Source organism: Sebastes umbrosus, chromosome 2 (genome assembly GCF_015220745.1).
Source record: "Sebastes umbrosus isolate fSebUmb1 chromosome 2, fSebUmb1.pri, whole genome shotgun sequence".
NCBI classification, from domain to species: Eukaryota; Metazoa; Chordata; class Actinopteri; order Perciformes; family Sebastidae; genus Sebastes; species Sebastes umbrosus.
Genome location: NC_051270.1, coordinates 32,075,355 through 32,095,202, shown reverse-complemented (window position 1 = coordinate 32,095,202; position 19,848 = coordinate 32,075,355). Strand labels below are relative to the sequence as shown.

General features: G+C 39.8%; 1 protein-coding gene across 1 annotated transcript in view; it reads right to left on the bottom strand.

Moving 5' to 3' along the window:
- The window catches only part of LOC119501497 (E3 SUMO-protein ligase PIAS1-like), a 63,528-nt gene that overhangs the window by 24,821 nt on the left and 18,859 nt on the right, over positions 1-19,848 (bottom strand). The window contains exon 2 of the mRNA XM_037791905.1: positions 4,424-4,919. Coding sequence (XP_037647833.1) covers positions 4,424-4,919 — 496 coding nt within the window. The remainder of the gene's footprint in view (positions 1-4,423; positions 4,920-19,848) is intronic.

Genomic DNA, 19,848 nt, shown 5'->3' with positions numbered 1-19,848 from the left:
CAAACCCACAGCTTATTAAATGAGAGGACTGTAACATTTAGGGACTTGGTACATCTTAAAATAGTACAGATTATGCATAAAGTCAAAAATAAATTACTGCCTGAGAGCCAACATGAGAGGAATATGCATGTTGAAGAAACAAAAGGTCAGAACTAGTGTGCAAAAAATCACTGTACTTCAGTTGAATTTATGGAGCTTTTAGTTGTTTTAGTTGTTTTAATTTTAGTGAGGAACTGAACATGTGCAGCAGCATACTGTGTAAGTTAAAAACGTCTTCCTTAAGGCGCTCTCTTATTTCGTTCTTTACACAATTATTTCTGTCACTTTTGATGTGAACAGACGAGTGCAACTCTGTGCATGTCTTCCAGGAGATATGGTCTGAAACTGTGCGCCGCCATATTTAAACCATTAAATATGGGGATAATATGCGTCTGGCATAAACCGACCCTTATGTTGTACTGCTTTCATTCATTTCCTCTTTAAATACTTCCTTTTGACTTTTATGCCAAACTGTTTGTGTACAGACATAAAACTATTTTCTGAATTCCACAAACAACCTGCAGTTCATCTGAGGAAACCAGACGTTCTCAGACTTATTTATTCCAATTTTAGATGCAAGGACGCACCAAACAAGTCATAATCTTTCCTTTCACTGCGCCGTCTTAAGTCTGTCATGCACATGCGCTCTTGTAAAACAACCTTGTCAGAATCCTGGTTAAGCACATACATGGCCAACAAATCAGCTTTCTCCAGCAAAAAAAAAGAAGAAATCTTGCAAACCAAGGGAGCAAGCAAGCAAGTGGGGGAAGGGAGTCCAAAAAAAATGAGAGAGAAACTGGAGGCGAGGCAACAACAATGGGGGAGAGAGAGAGAGAAAGAGAGAGAGAGGGTAAAGAGGGATTGAGCAGTAATCAGAAGATCAGAGAGAAGTAAACAAGCAGAGAAGAGGCAGAGTATGTGAAAGAGTGTGATCAGGGAGACGACAGCAGTCTTAAAGCAAGAGAAGAGAATCTCCCAGTCTGCCCATGAGGGGGGAATTACAATTAATCAAGTGGTTTCATTACTGCCCTCCATTATTATAAGGATAAAGAGGGTCATTTTTGAAGCAAATTAAAATTTCCAGCTTTGAGAAACGATGTGCACCAACTTCCTCTGAGTTTTTTCCTCCTCTCAGCCGCTCTCTCTGCTTCTCTGAGAACAATATGATCGGCATGCATTATTTATTGGAAAGTACATTTGAAAGTACTGTATGTGCAGACGTGTGTGTGTGTGTGTGTGTGTGTGAGAGAATGATGTGAATGTGCGATTCAGATTCAAATGAGGTGAGGGTGTGTTCCGCGGGCACAGGTGTACGCCTGTATGATTTCATCACTTTGCATGCAAATTTTAACTGAGGATGGCCGCGGAGACAGAAGACGGGGGGTTCGGGGGGGGGGGGGGGGGGGGGGGAGCGGGGGCCGAGAGGGATGGAGCATGTGCAGAAAATGGATAGAGTGAGAAAGGGCGAGGGAGGAGGAGAAAGATGGTGTGATGACAGAGCTGCAGGCGCTGTGTTTGTACATGCATCTGCAGGCAAATTAATCATGAGATGGTCTCTTACTCCATTAAAATGCTAATGTAGGAAAATCTAGACATTTCCATATATTTGCAATATATCCCAGAGCCCAAAGAGTGTTATTATGCTAAATGCATGCTGGGTGCTGGATGCACACCTAATATAAGGACAAGATCAAGATTAAAAGTCTCTTAAGTAGCGAATTAAAGGGCAGATTGGATATAAGAAATAAGAGACGATTCTGGATATTTGTACTCATTAAAGTAATGGGGTCTTACTTGAACATGCTATTTTCTGCTAAAGTTGGAACAGTTTTAGTTATTTTACGTGAAAGATTTGTTTCTGTCTGCAAGTTTTCTGCCTTAAGTATTTCTGACAGCTGCTATCTGACAATATTATTAACTCGTTTACCTGTTACACCATGTTTCTGATTATAAATCTACAGAATCAAGTGCCGTGCAAAATGAGAGACAAAATTCAATTTAAAAGATATAATATGAAACCCATTCTCTTATTTTGGACTCACTACAGGTGTGTGTCGCTACATGGGAACAAAGTTAAGTTTTGTTCAGGAAGTTGAGATGTGATGGTGTTATGCATGGCCGGTGCAGAACTGTTTTCTCAGCAGTGCTACAGAGTGACGGGGAGGAAAGGTTTCCTTATCCTCATCATTAGGGCTTTCACAATAACCGCCCTATTGACAAGCCAACCGCAGGGGATGCAAGCAACCCCCACAACCGCTATGTTCACATTTTGTCTTTTTAAATTCTTTGCAGTGGGTGTGTCGCATATTTCGCATTTATCCAGAGCAACTACTCTACCTTGTGTTGACATTTTTACTTGTGCGGATATTCTGTATCATAGCAACCAGACGCAACCAAAGTGTCCTGCATTTAACAATAAAAAATATGAATTAGTTTTAAAACTCTCATCTTTGTCATTTAAAATAAATAAATAGGATAAATTAAGTAAAAAAAAGGCATATAAATACCATAATAATAATAATAATAATAACAACAACACAATAATATTGCATATCGCGCTGTTGAGCCAATCCTTATCCCTGCAGGGGAAATTCCTTCATCGTGACAGCCCTATTCATCATAAACGTCTTGGCTCTCATTGCTCACTTAATTTAGTATCCTAGGAGACATGTGACTTTGTGTAGATATATGCAATAATGTAGACACATGTAGTGATTCATTTATAGTCAGTGGCTCCACACTGATGTGAAATTGGTTTCACAGCTAGAAATATATACGTACAATGAAAGTATAATAACAGTTCATCGTGTGACAGTGTTGCTCAGCCCACCCAAAACAAATTCCAGCATAGTGTGTAATAAATATAAATTTCCAAATAAAAGCCATTATTCACCTAAAATGTACGTACCCAGTGGCTGAATGTCACTCTCAAAATTACCTTCGGATCCAGAAAAAAAGAAAACTATACACAGTATATGATTAATCGTTAAATGTTGGTTTCAAGCTTGAGACTAAATCATAGACTGTAGACTGCTGTTTTGAAGCCTCGAGTTCTGCATTTTGGCCGTCGCCATCTTGGTTTTTGGAACCAGAAGTGACACGAGAGGGTGAAGGTAAGTACAACCAAACTCTGAATAAAACATTTTTATCAAAATGTTGAAATTAACTTTCATGAACTGAAAACACACTGTGAAAGGGTTAAAGTTGTAAGATAAAAACGCAGACACCTCCCAGACTAGACCACGCCGTGGTAGCGAAACTGTCAATCACAAGGTATCCACGCCCTAAAGCATCCCCTGCTTTACGGTCTATTTGACTCTAAACGGGACCATAATTTACTAAATGAACATCATGCTGTATTGAAGAAGACTTGAAAACTAGTGATTGAGACCATAAACTCATGTTTACAATGTTTACTGAGCTAATAAATCAAGTGAGAAGTAGGGTCATTTTCTCATAGACTTCTATACAATCTGACTTATTTTTGCAACCAAAGGAGTCGCCCCCTGCTGGCTATTAGAGAGAATGCAAGTTTAAGACAAGGTCTCTTGCTCATTAATGGAAATAAACACCTGAGAAAATACAACCACTATTAGGTAAGAAGGAGTGCAAGAGAATCTGAGAAGGCAAATTCGTCATCTTTTATTTATAAATATTTTCACTTCCACCTCTTATGAACCGACTGTCTACTCTGAACTCTTATGGGGAATCTACAAATTATATTTTTGCAGTAACATTTTGGTGCCCTGTGAATGCATTAGCAAGCAGCACGACACCAGCACTGGCAGGGAGCCTCTCCACCACAGCAGAAACACAAATGTCAATGTTTTCTGTGACTGCTACCATGATTATTATGGGAATGAAACACTGACATAAATAACCACAACCTTGCAGACTATTTCTTCTGCATTTTCACATTCCATTTGACAGTGAAGATATAGACAGGAAACATATGGAGAGAGGGAGAGACGGATGACATGCAATAATGTTCCTTGCTCAGCTGTGGTTACTCTATATGGTCTTAACCACTAAGCCAACAGGATGCTCCACAACCTTCCTTTTTATAGTGTTTTAACATAGTAAGCAGCCATGTAAATTGTGGTTTTGTGAAGTTACAAAAAACAAACATATCTTAGTCACACGCTTTGTTTTTTTAATACCAAACCGTAAATAAAACATGGTGCTATAATGCCGAAAACTAAAAGCAGGTTTAACTGAATTATTACTCACCAGGAAACCATTAACGCTTAAACACATGTATTATACCCTGCAGTGTGATGATAGATAGTGCAAATATAGCGCATACATAGTGATTAAATGTACCCATCTACATTGTTCCCCTTAAATCTGCCTCTCACACAGACACACTCACACGTGTCCTCACCTAGACTGGTTGGCTTGATGAGCTCGTCCAGCATGTCGTAGAAGGGCAGCCTCTGGAGCTTGACATCTGGGTGGACCGGATGCAGCGTGGCCGAGCCGGACAGGTGGTGCGTCAGCCCGGTCAACTCGTGCTTCCCGGGGCCGAGCAGCGAAAGGGGAAGTAAGGCGGCGGGCGACGGGGCTCCACCGTGACCGGCGTGACCCTCGTACGCCAGCTGTGTCAGTCCAGCGGGCAGTGCGGCGCCCCCTCCTCCGACCCCTCCGGCCGAGGCCGGGTGGTGTGGCCCGGGCATGGCCAGCTCTGAGTGGGACACCATTTTGGCAGGGAAGCGTCGTCGGTAGAGCTCTTTGACCTTCATGTGCACGGCGGGGCTGCAGCCGGCCTTCAGCAGATGCAGCGCCTTGGTCAGCAGCTCATGCTTGCGTCCGTGCTTGTTGCGTCCAGCGTAGCCCAGCAGCACCTGCAGCTCCGACACCCGCAGGCTCATCACCATTTGCTGTGAGGAGGAAGAGGATGAGAAATCAACTTTTGAGATGCCATTCATACACGGACACAAAACTGATCAAAGTACCAATCCAAATGGCAATCAACAGTCATTGAAGTAGTCAGTCATTGATGTGTAGAGACCGCAGGGCCGAGCCAGGACACAAAGAAAGACGGGTTCACTTTACGGGCCGTTCATACATATAGACCTTAAAGCTGGGACAGGCTGCTATTCATTGTGAATGGGACCTGGCGTTGCAGCCTGGCTATAGGGGTGGGCGATATGGCCAAAATCATGTTATATGTAATTTCATATCAGGAAACGTTATATATCACAAATACAGTAGTTGCTCTGTAAATTCAATTAAAAAATGGTTTAAAATAACCATAACGTACTTCATCACATTTGATTATTTTCTTCTTTTATTTGGAACTTCCATATGAGACTAAGTAAGCTAATTTTGAAAAAAATGCTTAACCGATAACTGACCCTTGTTAACCGATTATTAACCGTTAACCGACAAGATTAGTGCCTCACATGCAGCGGTGCGCCAGCCGCAGTGTATTAGCACAACAGACAACTGAGTCCCCAGTTCACCCGTACGGGAGCGTATGTTGCGTTCACTGTCTCCAGTTCAACGTCCGGGAGCGTCAACTTGTGGTGTCACGGACATGCATCCACGTTCCCAGTAAAAGTCTCCAACGCACATTTAATTTAGTTTAGCAGATTGTCCGCTGTGTGTCTGCCCGGTGTAACGATACTCTCTCTGCCCAGATTAACAATAGCGATTGTGGCGGGGAGTGTGGGGTTGTTAGTGGCGTTATAGCTGTGAACGTAAGTGCAGCAGACAGTGTGTGTACAGTTTATTTGTTGGTGGATAAATGCTACGAGGCTACAACTCGCTACGCTCAAGCGAGCCATAGACCGGAGCCAACATCCTGTATTTTGCAACTCCGGCTCTGCTTCTTAAGGTTGGGGGGTTAAGGATGACCAGCTTTTCTCATTAAAGTGACGAGCCGCTCCTCTGAGCCGCTCAGTTTTTGAATTAATTATTAACATTTCTTTTAATGGATAGCGTTAATTGGTTAAAATGCTTAATGTCGGTTAACGGTTAAACGGTTAATTATTAATATCCCTATATGAGACATGAGACAACACTTGAGTTAACAACAAAAGACTCTCAAACAAAAGACTAAGACTTTCAAAATGAAAGCTTTAAGGTTCCTGAGAACAATAATTTCAGTGTTACAGGTTTTAATTAACAGGTGCAAATAAATACCAGCCTGACTTCAGACAGTGCAATATAAAAATCACACTAATTTGTATTTAAGGGTATACTAAAAGAAAAAAAGACTTGACTTTTCCTAAAAGATTTGCTCATCTTTTGTTTTAAAAAGCTGACAAAACACTGTCAAAATAAAGTACAATGTGCAAATGTCTGGTAGTTCTTCCTCATCTTGGGTTGGTTGGGATGCCTCCTCCTGCTCTACTTCACTCTCCTTTTTGGAATGAAAATGCTTATTATATTTATAATATTTTAATGTTCAACACAGGCCATTTTGGTAGAATATGACATAGAATGGAAATGTTTTTGTTTTACTTTTGTACGGTACTTTTTAGGCGGACGTTGTACTGGCCAAAATGGCAGAAGCATTGCTGTGCTGCTGGATGCTGATGTTGCAATGGAATGAGCAATTGACCTTCACTTCTTAGCAATAGACGTTCTTTGACGGTATTGCCAAATCTCTACTGGTGAACACATTTCTACTGTTGCATGGTATATACTATCATATCGCCCAACCCTACAAGGCTACAACACAACCACAGAGATTTAAAAAAGGTACCCAGCTGCACTACAAGTTGAGAAAGGCTCAACTTTATGCAAATGCACTCTGACACAAAGCAAGTGACAACCAGGCAAGAGCAAATCACGATACCGATCGGTCTTGCCTGTTCGGGCATCATTGTTGTATTAAAACTATTTCAACAACTCATAATGCTTAAAAAAAAAAAGACAGAAAACAAAGCCATTCTGCACTCTGGAAACAGACTGTGCAACAGGAAATTAACAACGTCCTTGAGCGTAGTACGTTGGCTACGTCAGAAAACAACTGTCCAGCCGGAGCAGAGTATGTAAATGATGTGCTCAACCCAACACACCCACAGAGCTGCAGATTTATGGGAGGCCAGAGACTGACTACTACTTAGTGTGAGTGCAGCGTTGCTCTCAGTTAGTCTTGGAGCAGTCCCAGAGAAAAGCTTAAGAAGTTACTACATTTGGCTGCTCTGCAAGCCCTCCTGCCACTGTCAGCCTGACCAGGTATGAAAATAAATGGACGAATTGAATTTTAAATGCATAATTGGATGATTTGCATCAATATTCTGTATCTTTATCTGGTTAGATGCTGATGTGTTGCCTCTAAGCAATGCCAAAGTCTGCGCTGAGTCTCTACCTATAAATTGAGATACATTAGCTCGGCACAGCTGGCCATTTGCCTCACAGATGTTTAAAAAAAAAACTACACACACACACACACACTGTAGAGTTTCCCTTCTGGCAGAAAAGCATCTCATTGCACTACAATGCATACCATAAAAGTGAGAACCTGTCAGCTGGATCAGCACCTGTCCAAATACTACACACACCACTGACACTCGATGCAGCAAGTTTTTGCCTGTGTTGGAGTGAGAAAAAAAACTACAAAGGCTTCTCCCCGGCTCAACGTGAGGCTGAGGCGGTACCTCCCAGGGGGTCGTGGGATGGAGTAGCTGCAGCGAGAGCATAGGAAAAAGTGTTGCCTGCACTGACTTCAGGTTAAGCTTCAGGTTGGCCCAAACTAGAGAGCGTTAGCAGCTCTTCAGCTAACCACTGTCCAGATGTATATGTGGACGGACTTCAGGTAAAACTTCACAAAGATAGCAAAGTAAGTTGTACCCCCAGTGACTGTAACTCAGCACTTCCTGCAGCTGTTTAGATGTAAAGGACATGATCAATTATCATCTGAAGCTGCCGCACCAAATGCTGAAATTCCATTACTCAACTCAGAAACAAAACAAAGACACAAAAGTATTTAATTCTCTTATCAACATGAGAGTGCACAAATATGCTTTCTTTATGCAAATGTATGCATATATTTATTACTGGAAATCAATGAAGATGAAACAATGACAAGTATTGTCCAGAAACCCTCACAGGTACTGCATTTAGCATAAAAAATATGCTCAAATCATAACATGGCAAACTCAAGCCCAACAGACAACAACAGCTCTCAGTGTGCTGACTTGACTATGACTTGCCCCAAACTGCATGTGATTATCACAAAGTGGGAATGTCTGTAAAGGGGAGACTCGTGGGTACCCATAGAACCCATTTTCATTCACATATCTTGAGTTCAGAGGTCAACAGACCCCTTTGAAAATGCCCATGACAGTTTTCCCTTGCTAAAATTTGGCAGAAGTTTGGAGCGTTATTTAGCCTCCTTCCCGACAAGCTAGTATTCCTTCGATTTTTGGTACCAATGGATTCCTTAGGTCTTCTAGTTTCATATGATACCAGTTTCTTCACTCGAGCTTTAAAACTGAGCCAGCTACAACCTAAAATTCGCAAAGATGGAGGTGGGTGGAATAGCAAGAGTTTAAATGAAAGCTCACCTCATTAACTAGCAGCCATCAGTAGCATACCATGAACCATGAAGACCGTACTATGGCAAATTATAGTGATAATAGAGACAGACCTAAAGAATCATATCTGCATTACACATATAGAAAAAACATAGCGACATACTGTATATGCATGTTGGAATCAGCGCTGTCTTTCTTGTAGTACGCACGCACGCACGCACGCACGCACGCACGCACGCACGCACGCACGCACGCACAGGGTAGCCTGTAAGAATGTCTTAGACAAACATCCTCCCTTCATGTCCTTTAATGACAGAGCAGGGATAAGAAAGCACAGACGCACACAAACACACGCCCCTTAAATGACAAAGCACACAGGCTGTTAGTGCCCACTGTGTCAGTTTCCGGCTAATCAATTATATACACAGCACACAGTTATAATTGTTATGTACAGAATATGTGTGCTGCGGTGTCCATACAAAGGATTAAACCTTTAAGCCTTCAAGATTTTCTTGTTGTTTCTTATAATGAGGGCCATTCCTCTTGGGTTACACTAGAGTCTTGCATTTAATTGACATTTAAAATGACATATAGGGGTGCTGTAGGCTATTTTCTGCGGCCTAAACATAGCAGCTACTTTTTAGACTTGAGAAACAAAAACGCAAAGATGAACCACTAACACTTTTTCAATGCTGGAACAGATTTCATGCAAAATTAATAACTATCCTTATATCTAACACTGATCACACACCGTCTAATTTGTCTCCTGCATATCAAATTTAGCAGGAATAAAGCCAAGTCGTTATGTTATTTACAATGTTGCTGAGGACAAAACTGAAGCTTATTCTACTGCTGTGCTAGTTCGCTATATAGAGTATCATCTAAATGAAACTACTAATCTCACTTTCAGCATGAGTGTCCAAAGTGTGAATACAACCTCTCACTCTGGTCCAACCACAGAATTGTACTGTATCACTAAGACTGACGCATGAACGGTGCTTTTGAAAGGAACTGAAACCCCCGAAGCGTTGCAGGTTACTGTAAACTTTGTTCCACTTTTGCACATCTAGCTTTCAGTGCAAGTGCAGCAAACCAATAAGTGCTTCAAGTAACATCTACAACACTTGAAACATATGAAGCCATCCAAAACATTTTCTGGTAAAATGTTGGGCAATATTTATTCTTTTTCATTAATTAAATAGTGACATTAGAGACCTATAAATACTTTTCCTGCAGATATGAGAGGTGAATTTCCAACAGGTATGATTAGATTAGACTTCTAGTGACAAAATGTGCAGCAACTCTCATTATTTGTCACTGACTCTTAATCAGCCAAACGTCCTAAGTTTCAGATAATTATATAAGCAGATTTCAGCCAGAGGATGCTGCTCTGTCAAAGATTAAAAATAGGTCTTTTAGCCCACCGCAGGAACTTAACAAAACATAGCGTATCATGTAGCTATTGTCACAGATTCTGCTTTTATGTCCCACATTGGGTTTATGAGTTCCTGGAACTAAATTCTGGCACTGCTCAGGAGGAGGTACTAAATGTAAGTTTCAGCTACTTTTAGACGGATTATAGAAAAATGAAGGATCACAGTGCACCCAGTGGAGCAAACCGAACAACTATGATGCACTGGACGCCTTTGGGGCCACAAACTGTCCAGCTTGTGTCGTCCCCAGCAGTGCAGTTTATATTTATAAGGGGCGGGGGAAAAAATCAATACAGCATAGTATCGCAATATTTTGCGTGGTAATATTGTATCATATTGTACATTTTGAGGAAGAACTGGCATGGTCCTTTTCAAAGGAGTCCCTTGACCTCTGATCTCAAGATATGTGAATGGAAACTCTGAGATGAACTGAGTGAAAACTGTATCCTATTAGATAAAACAGATGTTGACAAACTGCATCATTTGCAGTTAAATAAGGTAATAAATCGCAATATATCTTATTGCAATACTCAGCATATCACAAAATATTTAAAATCGCAATTAGATCATATCATACTTAAGTATTGTGATAATATCAGATTGTTGGGCCTCTGGTGATTCCCACCCCTAACATATATATAATATTTTCACATTAACATAAGTATCATTAACAAATATCAGCACCACTTCTTCCATTGTTGTCTGTTCTACAACAACTTATTTTAGGTCAGTCTCACTGTAGCCCTTTTTATACAAACATACCCCTCAGTGAAATACAGTTTAAATGCAACACAGAACCCAGATTATATTCATTATTTTCTTGATCAATCTATTAATAGCTTGGTCTATAATATGTCAGAGAATAAAAAAAGAAATGTCCATCACAAGTTCCCAGAGCCCATGGTGATGCCTTCAAATGTCGTATTTTATCCAACTAACCAACTAACTTTGGCCAAAACACAAAGATATTCAGTTTACTCATAGAAGAATAAGAAAGACACCAAATATACAGTTTTTTGGACAGTTTTGCTTAAAAAATGACAAACAATTAATTGATTATCAGCATTGTTGCAGAAAAATTTTCTGTCAGTCGACTGATCATTAAATATTGTTCGGTTCCTGCATGGAGAAGAGATTTCAGACAACCAAACATACTCCACACTGCTCACAGTGAAGAGCAGAGCTGCTGTTTACAGACCAAACACTGCATCTTGTGTACAGCTGTCACATATGCATACACACACACACACACACACACACACACACACACACACTTATACTAACAAAGTGGCCGATGTATACAACATCCAGACACAATTACCAGGACACACTGCAGACCTGTCCTTGCCCTTTGCCACTATACAAACTAACATTAAAGGCACATTCATGGAGGGGAAAGAAACAGTGAATGTAATTCTGAAGCCTTCAGGCTGAACCTCACTGCAGTTATAAAAACACATCAGTCAAACACAGACGGCTCGTACAGCAGGAAGCTCCATCACAGGTGCAGCATGCAGGCTGCAGCTGTCGGCCGGAAAATCTGTGGATTTTCAACATTTAGAGATACTTTTTAAATGAACAATAATTTTGCTAATTCAATATCATTCTGTTTAGTATCCCTAGACTTGGACAGCACACACACAGTGAATTGGTCCGGCCAAGAAGCTGGCGGTCCTGCTGGCGACATAAATGACCAGTTCCATGAAATATGCATGTTGTAGAGAAGAGGGGGTGTGAAAAAATGATGACACTGGCTGCCCACCATTTCACACACACCACACACACACACACACACACACACACACGCAAAGCCCCCCCACCTCCACCTACTCTCTCTACAAAGCAAACACACACTAAAGGGAGACAAATACACACAAACACTGGCTCAAATAAACACACAAATACTCTTCCACCACACTGCGGATGTGTAACATTCCTCTGGCTTCAAAAAATAAAAAAAACGAAGAAAAAAAAAACAGGGGAGCCGGTGGAGGAGAGATAGATGAAGAGCTCTCACTATCTCCTCTTTTCTGCCCTCCTCTCTATCAGCCAATCATTCTCCTCCCCAGGACAGGTGGCCCCTAAACACCTCCATCTTCCCGGTCAACAGGAGGGGAGGAGGAGGAGGACGATGAGGAGGAGGAGGGGGAAGAGGAGGTTTATACGGTCATATAAGACAAAGAAAAGCTGCAAATCCTCATATTTAAGAAGGTGGAATCAGCAGACGTTTGGCACGTTTGCTTGAAAATGACTCAAATGATTAACCCCTTAAAACGCTGTTGGCCCGCCGGTGGGCACGGCCACTATTCTGTCTTTCGGAGGTTGCAGCGGGCTGCTAGCTTGTCGGGAAGATCGCTAAATAACGCTATGAAGTTACAAGTCAAAGTTACGAAGTTAAATTAAATTTGGGCGGGGAAAAACTAGCATGCTGATTTTCAAAGGGGTTCCTTGACCTCTGACCTCAAGATATGTGAATGAAAAAGGGTTCTATGGGTACCCACGAGTCTCCCCTTTACAGACATGCCCACTTTATGATAATCACATGCAGTTTCTTGCATGCAGTAAATGATGGTGACCTCTAGGATAATCACAGCCTCATGAAACTTTAGAGCCACAAACTAGAGATCTAGGGCATTCAGAGGATGTATGGCTTTTCTAGCTAGATTGACAATAAGGGGGTTTCTGAGCAGTCTCCAGAACCAAAGTGCTCGCCATCCAATCGCCCAAAAATGCAATTCTTGCTGAAATCTCCAAATGTCAAAAGTTTTTGATGCCAAATCACAGAACGAATTTTTCTATGGTGGTATTTTTGGAGGGATTATTGATCATTTTGATAAATTCTCTAGTGGTGAAATCTGGTTAAATTTAGCACCACATCTGTGTAACAAATGGTATCAGCCCAAAAAGTGCTGCAGAAATGAGACATGAGACATACTAGAGCATGGGGATGGCCATCATATACTTCAATCATAATGTTCTAAGCCCTTATACACTTTCACAATTTATTTAATTTAATTAATTAATTACTTAATTAATTACTTAATTAATTTCTACTTCTTATTAATGACTAGAACAACTTGACACACAGTGCTGAGTTGCAACTCAAATTAATCTTCATTTTCCCAGCTTTCAGATGATGCACACCACTTCTATGTGACATCTACTGTTGACTATTTATCTACCCCTGAACATCACCTGTCCCCCACCCCTACCCCTCTAAAAAATAAAAGAGGGCGGAATGGTAAGGGGTTAATCAGTTATTAAAACAGTTACAGAGTAGTAAGGCATTATTTGCTTATTAATAGGGCTGTACTGAATAGTTCGAAGCTGTGTCTGCCCTGGTTTAGTCGTGTCACTGATCAAAGACATTGGAAAACAACGATGAAATGCTTTAAAGTCATATCAAAGACATTACAGTGTCACAATATTCAGCCAGCGCGGCAGATGTTGCTGACTGATCTCCCGACGACATAACAGTGAAAATCATCTTAATTTAATTACTTAAAATGTACCCGTCTGCTTAATTCACACAAGAATCACGCCATCACCGATTTGACTGCAGTGAACAGCCGGGTTTGAACACAAAGCCTGTTTGTGTGAGAATGTGCTCCATTGTGTTGTTTTACTGAAACAACTTGACATGTAGGTGCAAAGGGAAGCTGCAACAAAGGAAGGAGGGTGAAAGAGGGAGAGAGAGGATACAACACAAAGAGAATAGCTGGTGGTAACAGGGGAGTTTCTACACATACACATACACACACACACGCACGCACAGCATGCAGACCAGTGTGGGGTTTTAAAGCTGAAGAGGAAGTTTCTGTCTTAAATTTACCAGCCTGTGACATTTTACAGCAATAAACAATGTATCTAAATTACACAATTTTGGTTGCCAAAGAAAAGAAGAGGATTCAAACTGTGTGCACCACAATGATAGTCTCGTCAGACTGGAAATGCCCATAAAACAACATTCTGACCGACACATGACGCTAAAACTGAAACCCGCAAACACCCAGAATGATGAAATTTCCACAGGCAAGTAAACCACTGCACCAAAATTCGTTCAGAAAAAGAAACAATACCAGAACTGTGCAAAGAAAGGTCATTTCACTGCAGAGTTACAACTGTAGTGAAGAAGAAAAGTCCAGAATATCAGGGGTAGACGACACTAACTGGACAATATGTTAAAACAATATCACTTCTCATATATTGCATTGGAAATATTGGATTGGATTTGATTGAAAATAAAACATGCACATTTATCATCACTACACATCACACAAATAGTTTTCAAAATGATGACTTTGATAAGATAAAGCGATATGATATCCTAATAAGTATGGAATAATAGATGACAGAACAGGGAACTTTTTTTTTTATTAATTAAAAAAATATATATATAAAAATTAAATGGTAAGCAATAATCAGATATTCCCTATACTTGAGTTTGTGATTTCTTCGATAGTTAACTTTATATTTTTGTTTGATTTTTTGCATTTTGTTTAATAGTGCACACACATTTACATTTCATCTCTATTATTATTTCTACTTTTCTTATAACTTCTCTATGTTTCTATATATATTTATGTTTTATTTTAAAATGGAACAACTGTAATTTCCTCCTGGGGATCAATAAAGTATTTCTGATTGTGATACACTTAATAAACAGCATTGAATAAGGCTTTTGTTTTTTGGTAAAACAGCGCCCCCGCTGGTAGATCAGTAACAGTTAAGGCAGAGAGTGGTACTGCAGCACTATAAACGGCAAGAAGCTTCCAAAACAAAAACCCACAAAATTACAATAAATTCAGATGAAGTTGTGTGAGGTGTTGATGAGAGAAAAGCCACTAAAATCACAGCCTTTCTCCCCTTTTATTCTACGTCACTAGCTCTGAGCATAGCAAATTCACGCAGATGCGTTCATATTGCAGTCAGTACAGACTACATGGCGTGAAAATGACACGCGTAAAGCGAGAACAGTGTTCTTATTACACGTTTTTGCCTTGCGCATTAACATGTCATTAACATGTCATTAACATGTCATTCACACGCCTTTTCATGCGACTGGGCTGCTGTGTGTTAATGTTGGATCAGGGATATAATTCTTTACATAATGAAAATTCTTACTACTCTACTACTACTACTACTACTACTACTACTACTACTACTACTACTACTACTACTACTCTTAACTCCTCTAAAATGTACTGTTTACACCTAATTATACTTTAACTTTACTTTAACATAAAGCACATTGTGCTTCAGCAGCATTGTTTCTAATTAACAGTCCCAAAACTGAGAAAGAAACAGAAACAGAGAAACAATTATAACTCATGCCGCCTCTTTTCCAGTAACCTTTTGAGGAACTCAGGAATTTTCAGTTTTGGTTCCTGGGCGTTGTTACTTCTTCCCTCCCGAGGTTGTTTTTTCTGATGGCTCAGCCTCCATACAGGTGGAGTTTGCGGTGCTTGACCAGTTGCTGACTGGTTGAATATGAGCTTCATGAGTCATTTAGACTACAAGCAAGCACTTGTCATCACTAGTATGAATATTAGGACCGGGGAATTTCTTGTAACGTAATTGAACTTTTTTTGTAGAGCAATGACAGGAAATGAGGGAGAGAACATGCAACAAATGTCCCTGGCTTAGTTTGCGGCTCATGGTCGTCATCTTAACCCCGTAATTGAACTTTCAACAGAGTTTATTAATTGTCACTTGCAATACAAAATACATAGATTTGATAAGGATTGAAAAGGATTCAGATTTGATAAAATACTAACAAACCCCAAACCTTGCTCTATACCAGGGCTGCTGATATTAATCGTCCAGGCTGATATGTTGGCCGATATAGTAAGCTTATTGCAGATATCTGTAACGTTGTATATGTCAAATATAAGGGATATGTATGAAAATTGCTGTTTATGTTATCTGTCAATGTATTGTTATCTGATTTTTTTTAAACTCCCAAAAATTGATATCAGTATTGGCCTCACAAATCCAGTATCAGTCACACTATAGAACTTAGGCCCTGTCCACTTTTTTGACATTGTCTAGAATTACTTTATTCCTCAATTTTAGTCTTTGTAAAATGTGTTTTTCTATCTCTCATTGAATTCATTAAAATATCTAGGTGTGTGTATGAATGACAAAAGAGTCTTCAATTTTGGTAACCATGCTACCTGCAGATGAAATGTCATGACACTCAGTGGAGCAGGTGTCTCCACCAACGCCATGCAGCTGTGAAGGTATGACAGCTCCAAATGTTGGATTTTTAACCAAAAGTCTACACAACTAACCTTTCTGAAAAGTTTTAAGCAAATACACTGATCAGAAAGAGGAATGAACAGATGGAATAGGATGAAAATAAAACCCCGGTTCGACTCCACTGGCAGAGCAGTAAACATTAAAAAAAGCAGCGGTCCTTGCAAAGCATCATTTATCACAAAGTCAAAAGACAAACTTTAAAAACTCAGCATAAACTTTACGTCTTTGTGTGTATGGTTCATAAAAGGCCCATATCCGCTCTGACTTTTGGACTAAGTTTAGTCCTCCAAAGCGTTTTAGATGCAGTGTTGTTTCTGCCTCATGCTGTTTTTCTATGCTTGCTGAGACATGTTGTTTCCTTTTTCCAAAACATCTGTAGCTGACTCTGCGTCCAAACTGGCCCAAAACTTTGAGAAAACATGGCACCTATTACAAACTAACAAACCCCAGATATCAAGGAGCTCCAACAGATAGATTTCCATCTCTGTTGATCCTTCACAGAAAAGTCTACAACAGTTTATAATAAGAAACAGCTAGTAATAATGCAGGCCTACTTTGGGATTGACCAGGATAGATTTTTTTCTGATAATATTATGTTTTTTTTAAATAAAGTATCCATATTCCAAGACCACATCCATCCAAAGACAGCTAAATCTACAAAAGCATATTTTTCCTCACCGCTGTGGCCGTCTGTTCCATACATTCTTGACACCTAACAAGTAAACCTTTTCGAACACATTCTCCAGAGTGGATAAAACCGAACAGGCTTTTTTAATGCGAGCAAGGAAACAGAGTTTTTCAAGAAAGAGTGACCGACTTGTATGCCTGCTCAGATGTGGTCTGGTCTGCATGGCAGTAAAGCCATTTTAACTCATTCTATATAGCTGATCGCAGGTTGTACCTACAGTAAGAGCTGTGATCAATAGAGGTGGGAATCACCAGAGGCGAAATGATAAAATATTATCCCAATACTTATTCGATCTTATTGCGATTTTTAAACATTTTGCGATATGCCAAGTATTGAGATAAGATATATTGCGATGTATTATCTTTTTTCAACTGCAAATTATGCAGTTCGTCAACATGTGTTTTATCTAATAAGATACAGTTTTCACTCTGTTCATCTCAGAGTTTTCATTCACATATCTTGAGGTCAGAGGTCAAGGGAGCCCTTTGAAAATGGCCATGCCAGTTTTTCCTCACCCAAATTTAGCGTAACTTTGGAGCGTTATTTAGCATTCCTCCCAACAAGCTAACATGACATGACTGGTACCAATCAATTCCTTAGGTTTTCCAGTTTCATATCTTCATACATACCTTCACTCCAGCTTTAAGACTGAGCCCGCCACAACCTCTGAAATACAGAATAGTGTCCGGGCCCACCGTCGGATTGTTAAGAGGTTAATAGTTTATATAATAAAAGATTGATACTTGATGTCTGTGTGTCAAAACAATATTGCAAAATATTGCGATACTATGTTGCATCGATTTTTTCCCTCACCCCTAGTGATCAAATCACTATTTTATACTGGTGCAAAAAGAAACAGGAGGAAGATATTTAACCATATCTTGTTATTTTGGTGCTTCAGTGCAGGACAAGCATCTTCACAAAAGTGACCCAAAGACTGTAGGGTTTAGGCTCTACTAAATGCTTTCTTTTTATAATTAGCCCGTTTACTGTGTTCACTTTGAGCTCGACTTAAATGATGGCAACCACAGTCTCGTCATCTCTCTCAGTATGTTTGGTAGATTCCTGTCAGACTGGAGGGAGGTGGTGTGTGGGGTGATAATTTGCTGTGTCCAGAGCTGGTGAGAATGACTGATGGAGGGATAAAGGGAAGGGGGATGGGGAGAGAGAGAGAGAGAGAGAGAGAGCAGCTGAGCCTCTAAACCAAATGAAATTCTGCACAGCTCCAGTTTTTGCCATCAGTTTGGTATGGCTGGTGACATTACTGTAAATAAGACACCCATGAGCCTCATCCACCGTTGCTATGGAGAAGAAACCAGTCAGAGGCACAAATCAGAGCTGTACCAAATTCAAAAGGCTTCATTTTTGCAATTGGGACCAAAATACCTCACAGTAGTTGCCAAAATCATCCAGAATCATCCAGAATCAGAAATTAAACTGACTGCCCATTAGGGCTGGGCAATATGGCCAAAATTTTTTATCATAAAATAGATAATTTCATATCTCCATACCAATATATATCACAATATAGCATGTTTTCTGGTAGTTCAATAAATAGTCTATATTAAATAACCACATGGTAAAGCCTGTTAGTGTATACTCCCGTGTGAATTAAATACTACAAATTGCTATACTGAATATTTTCTCATTTTAAGAACTTGAGTGGAAAACAAACACAACAGTTTTAAGTGAAATTATAAAGAAAAAATAAATAAATATATCCCTAGCCTATCACGATAAAAATGACATAGGAAATATATATATAATAGACATTTTTATATCGTTTAGACGATATAAACTATCATATTGCCCAGCCCTAACTGACCATTATTCTCTTGATTAATCGTTTGACATATAAAATGTTCGAACGTCATGAAAAATGCTCTTCACTGTATCCCAGAGCCCAAGGTGAGATCTTCAAAGACCTTGTTCTGTCTGACCAACATCCCACCAATCAAAGATATTCGGTTTACAATTATATAAAACAGAAAAATCCTCATTTGAGAAGCTGGAACCAGAGAATGTTTTTTATTTTTCGGTCGATCCTGATCGACTAATTGTTGCTAATTGATTTATTATTTACTTTACTATTAAATTAATCACCAACTATTTAGATAATCAATTAATCGGTTTGAGTAATTTTTTAAAGGAAATAAGTCAAAATTCTCTGATTCCAGCTTCTTAAATGTGAATATTTTCTGATTTCTTTACTCCTCTATGACAGTAAACTGAATATCTTTGCGTTGAGGACAAAACAAGACATTTGAGGACGATATCTTGAGCTTTTGGAAACACTGATTTCACCATTTTCTGACATTTAATAGACTAAAACAACTAATCCATTAATCAAGAATGGACTTGCATTAGATAGCACCTTTCTAGTCTTCCGACCACTCAAAGCGCTTTACACTACATGTCAGCATTCACCCATTCACACACACACATTCATACACTGATGGCAGAGGCTGTCATGCAAGGTGCCAACCTGCCAATCAGGATCTAATCTAAACACTCATTCACACACCGATGGCGCAGCCTTCCGGAGCAATTTGGGTTTCAGTATCTTTCTCAAGGACACTTCGACATGTGGACTGGAGGGGCCAGGGATCAAACTGCCGATTGGTGGACAACTCGCTCTACCTCTAAGCCACAGCCGCAATATAATCGACAGATTAATCAACAATAAAAATAATCATTAGTTGCAGCCCTAATCTTTAGCTTCCACTTGCTGCTAACAGGCAACATTTTTCAGCTAGGTAACTTAATGTTCTTACCAAAATGCACCTTGGGAGCCGTATTTAACTTCTGTCTTTAACTTTTTATGTACACAGACTTGGAACTTTTATTTTGTACATAAAAAAAAAAAGAAGTATTCCAACACGGCTGCTCATATTTTGTACTGTGTCAAATTGCATGCCGTTCCAAGCCTTGAATGTGC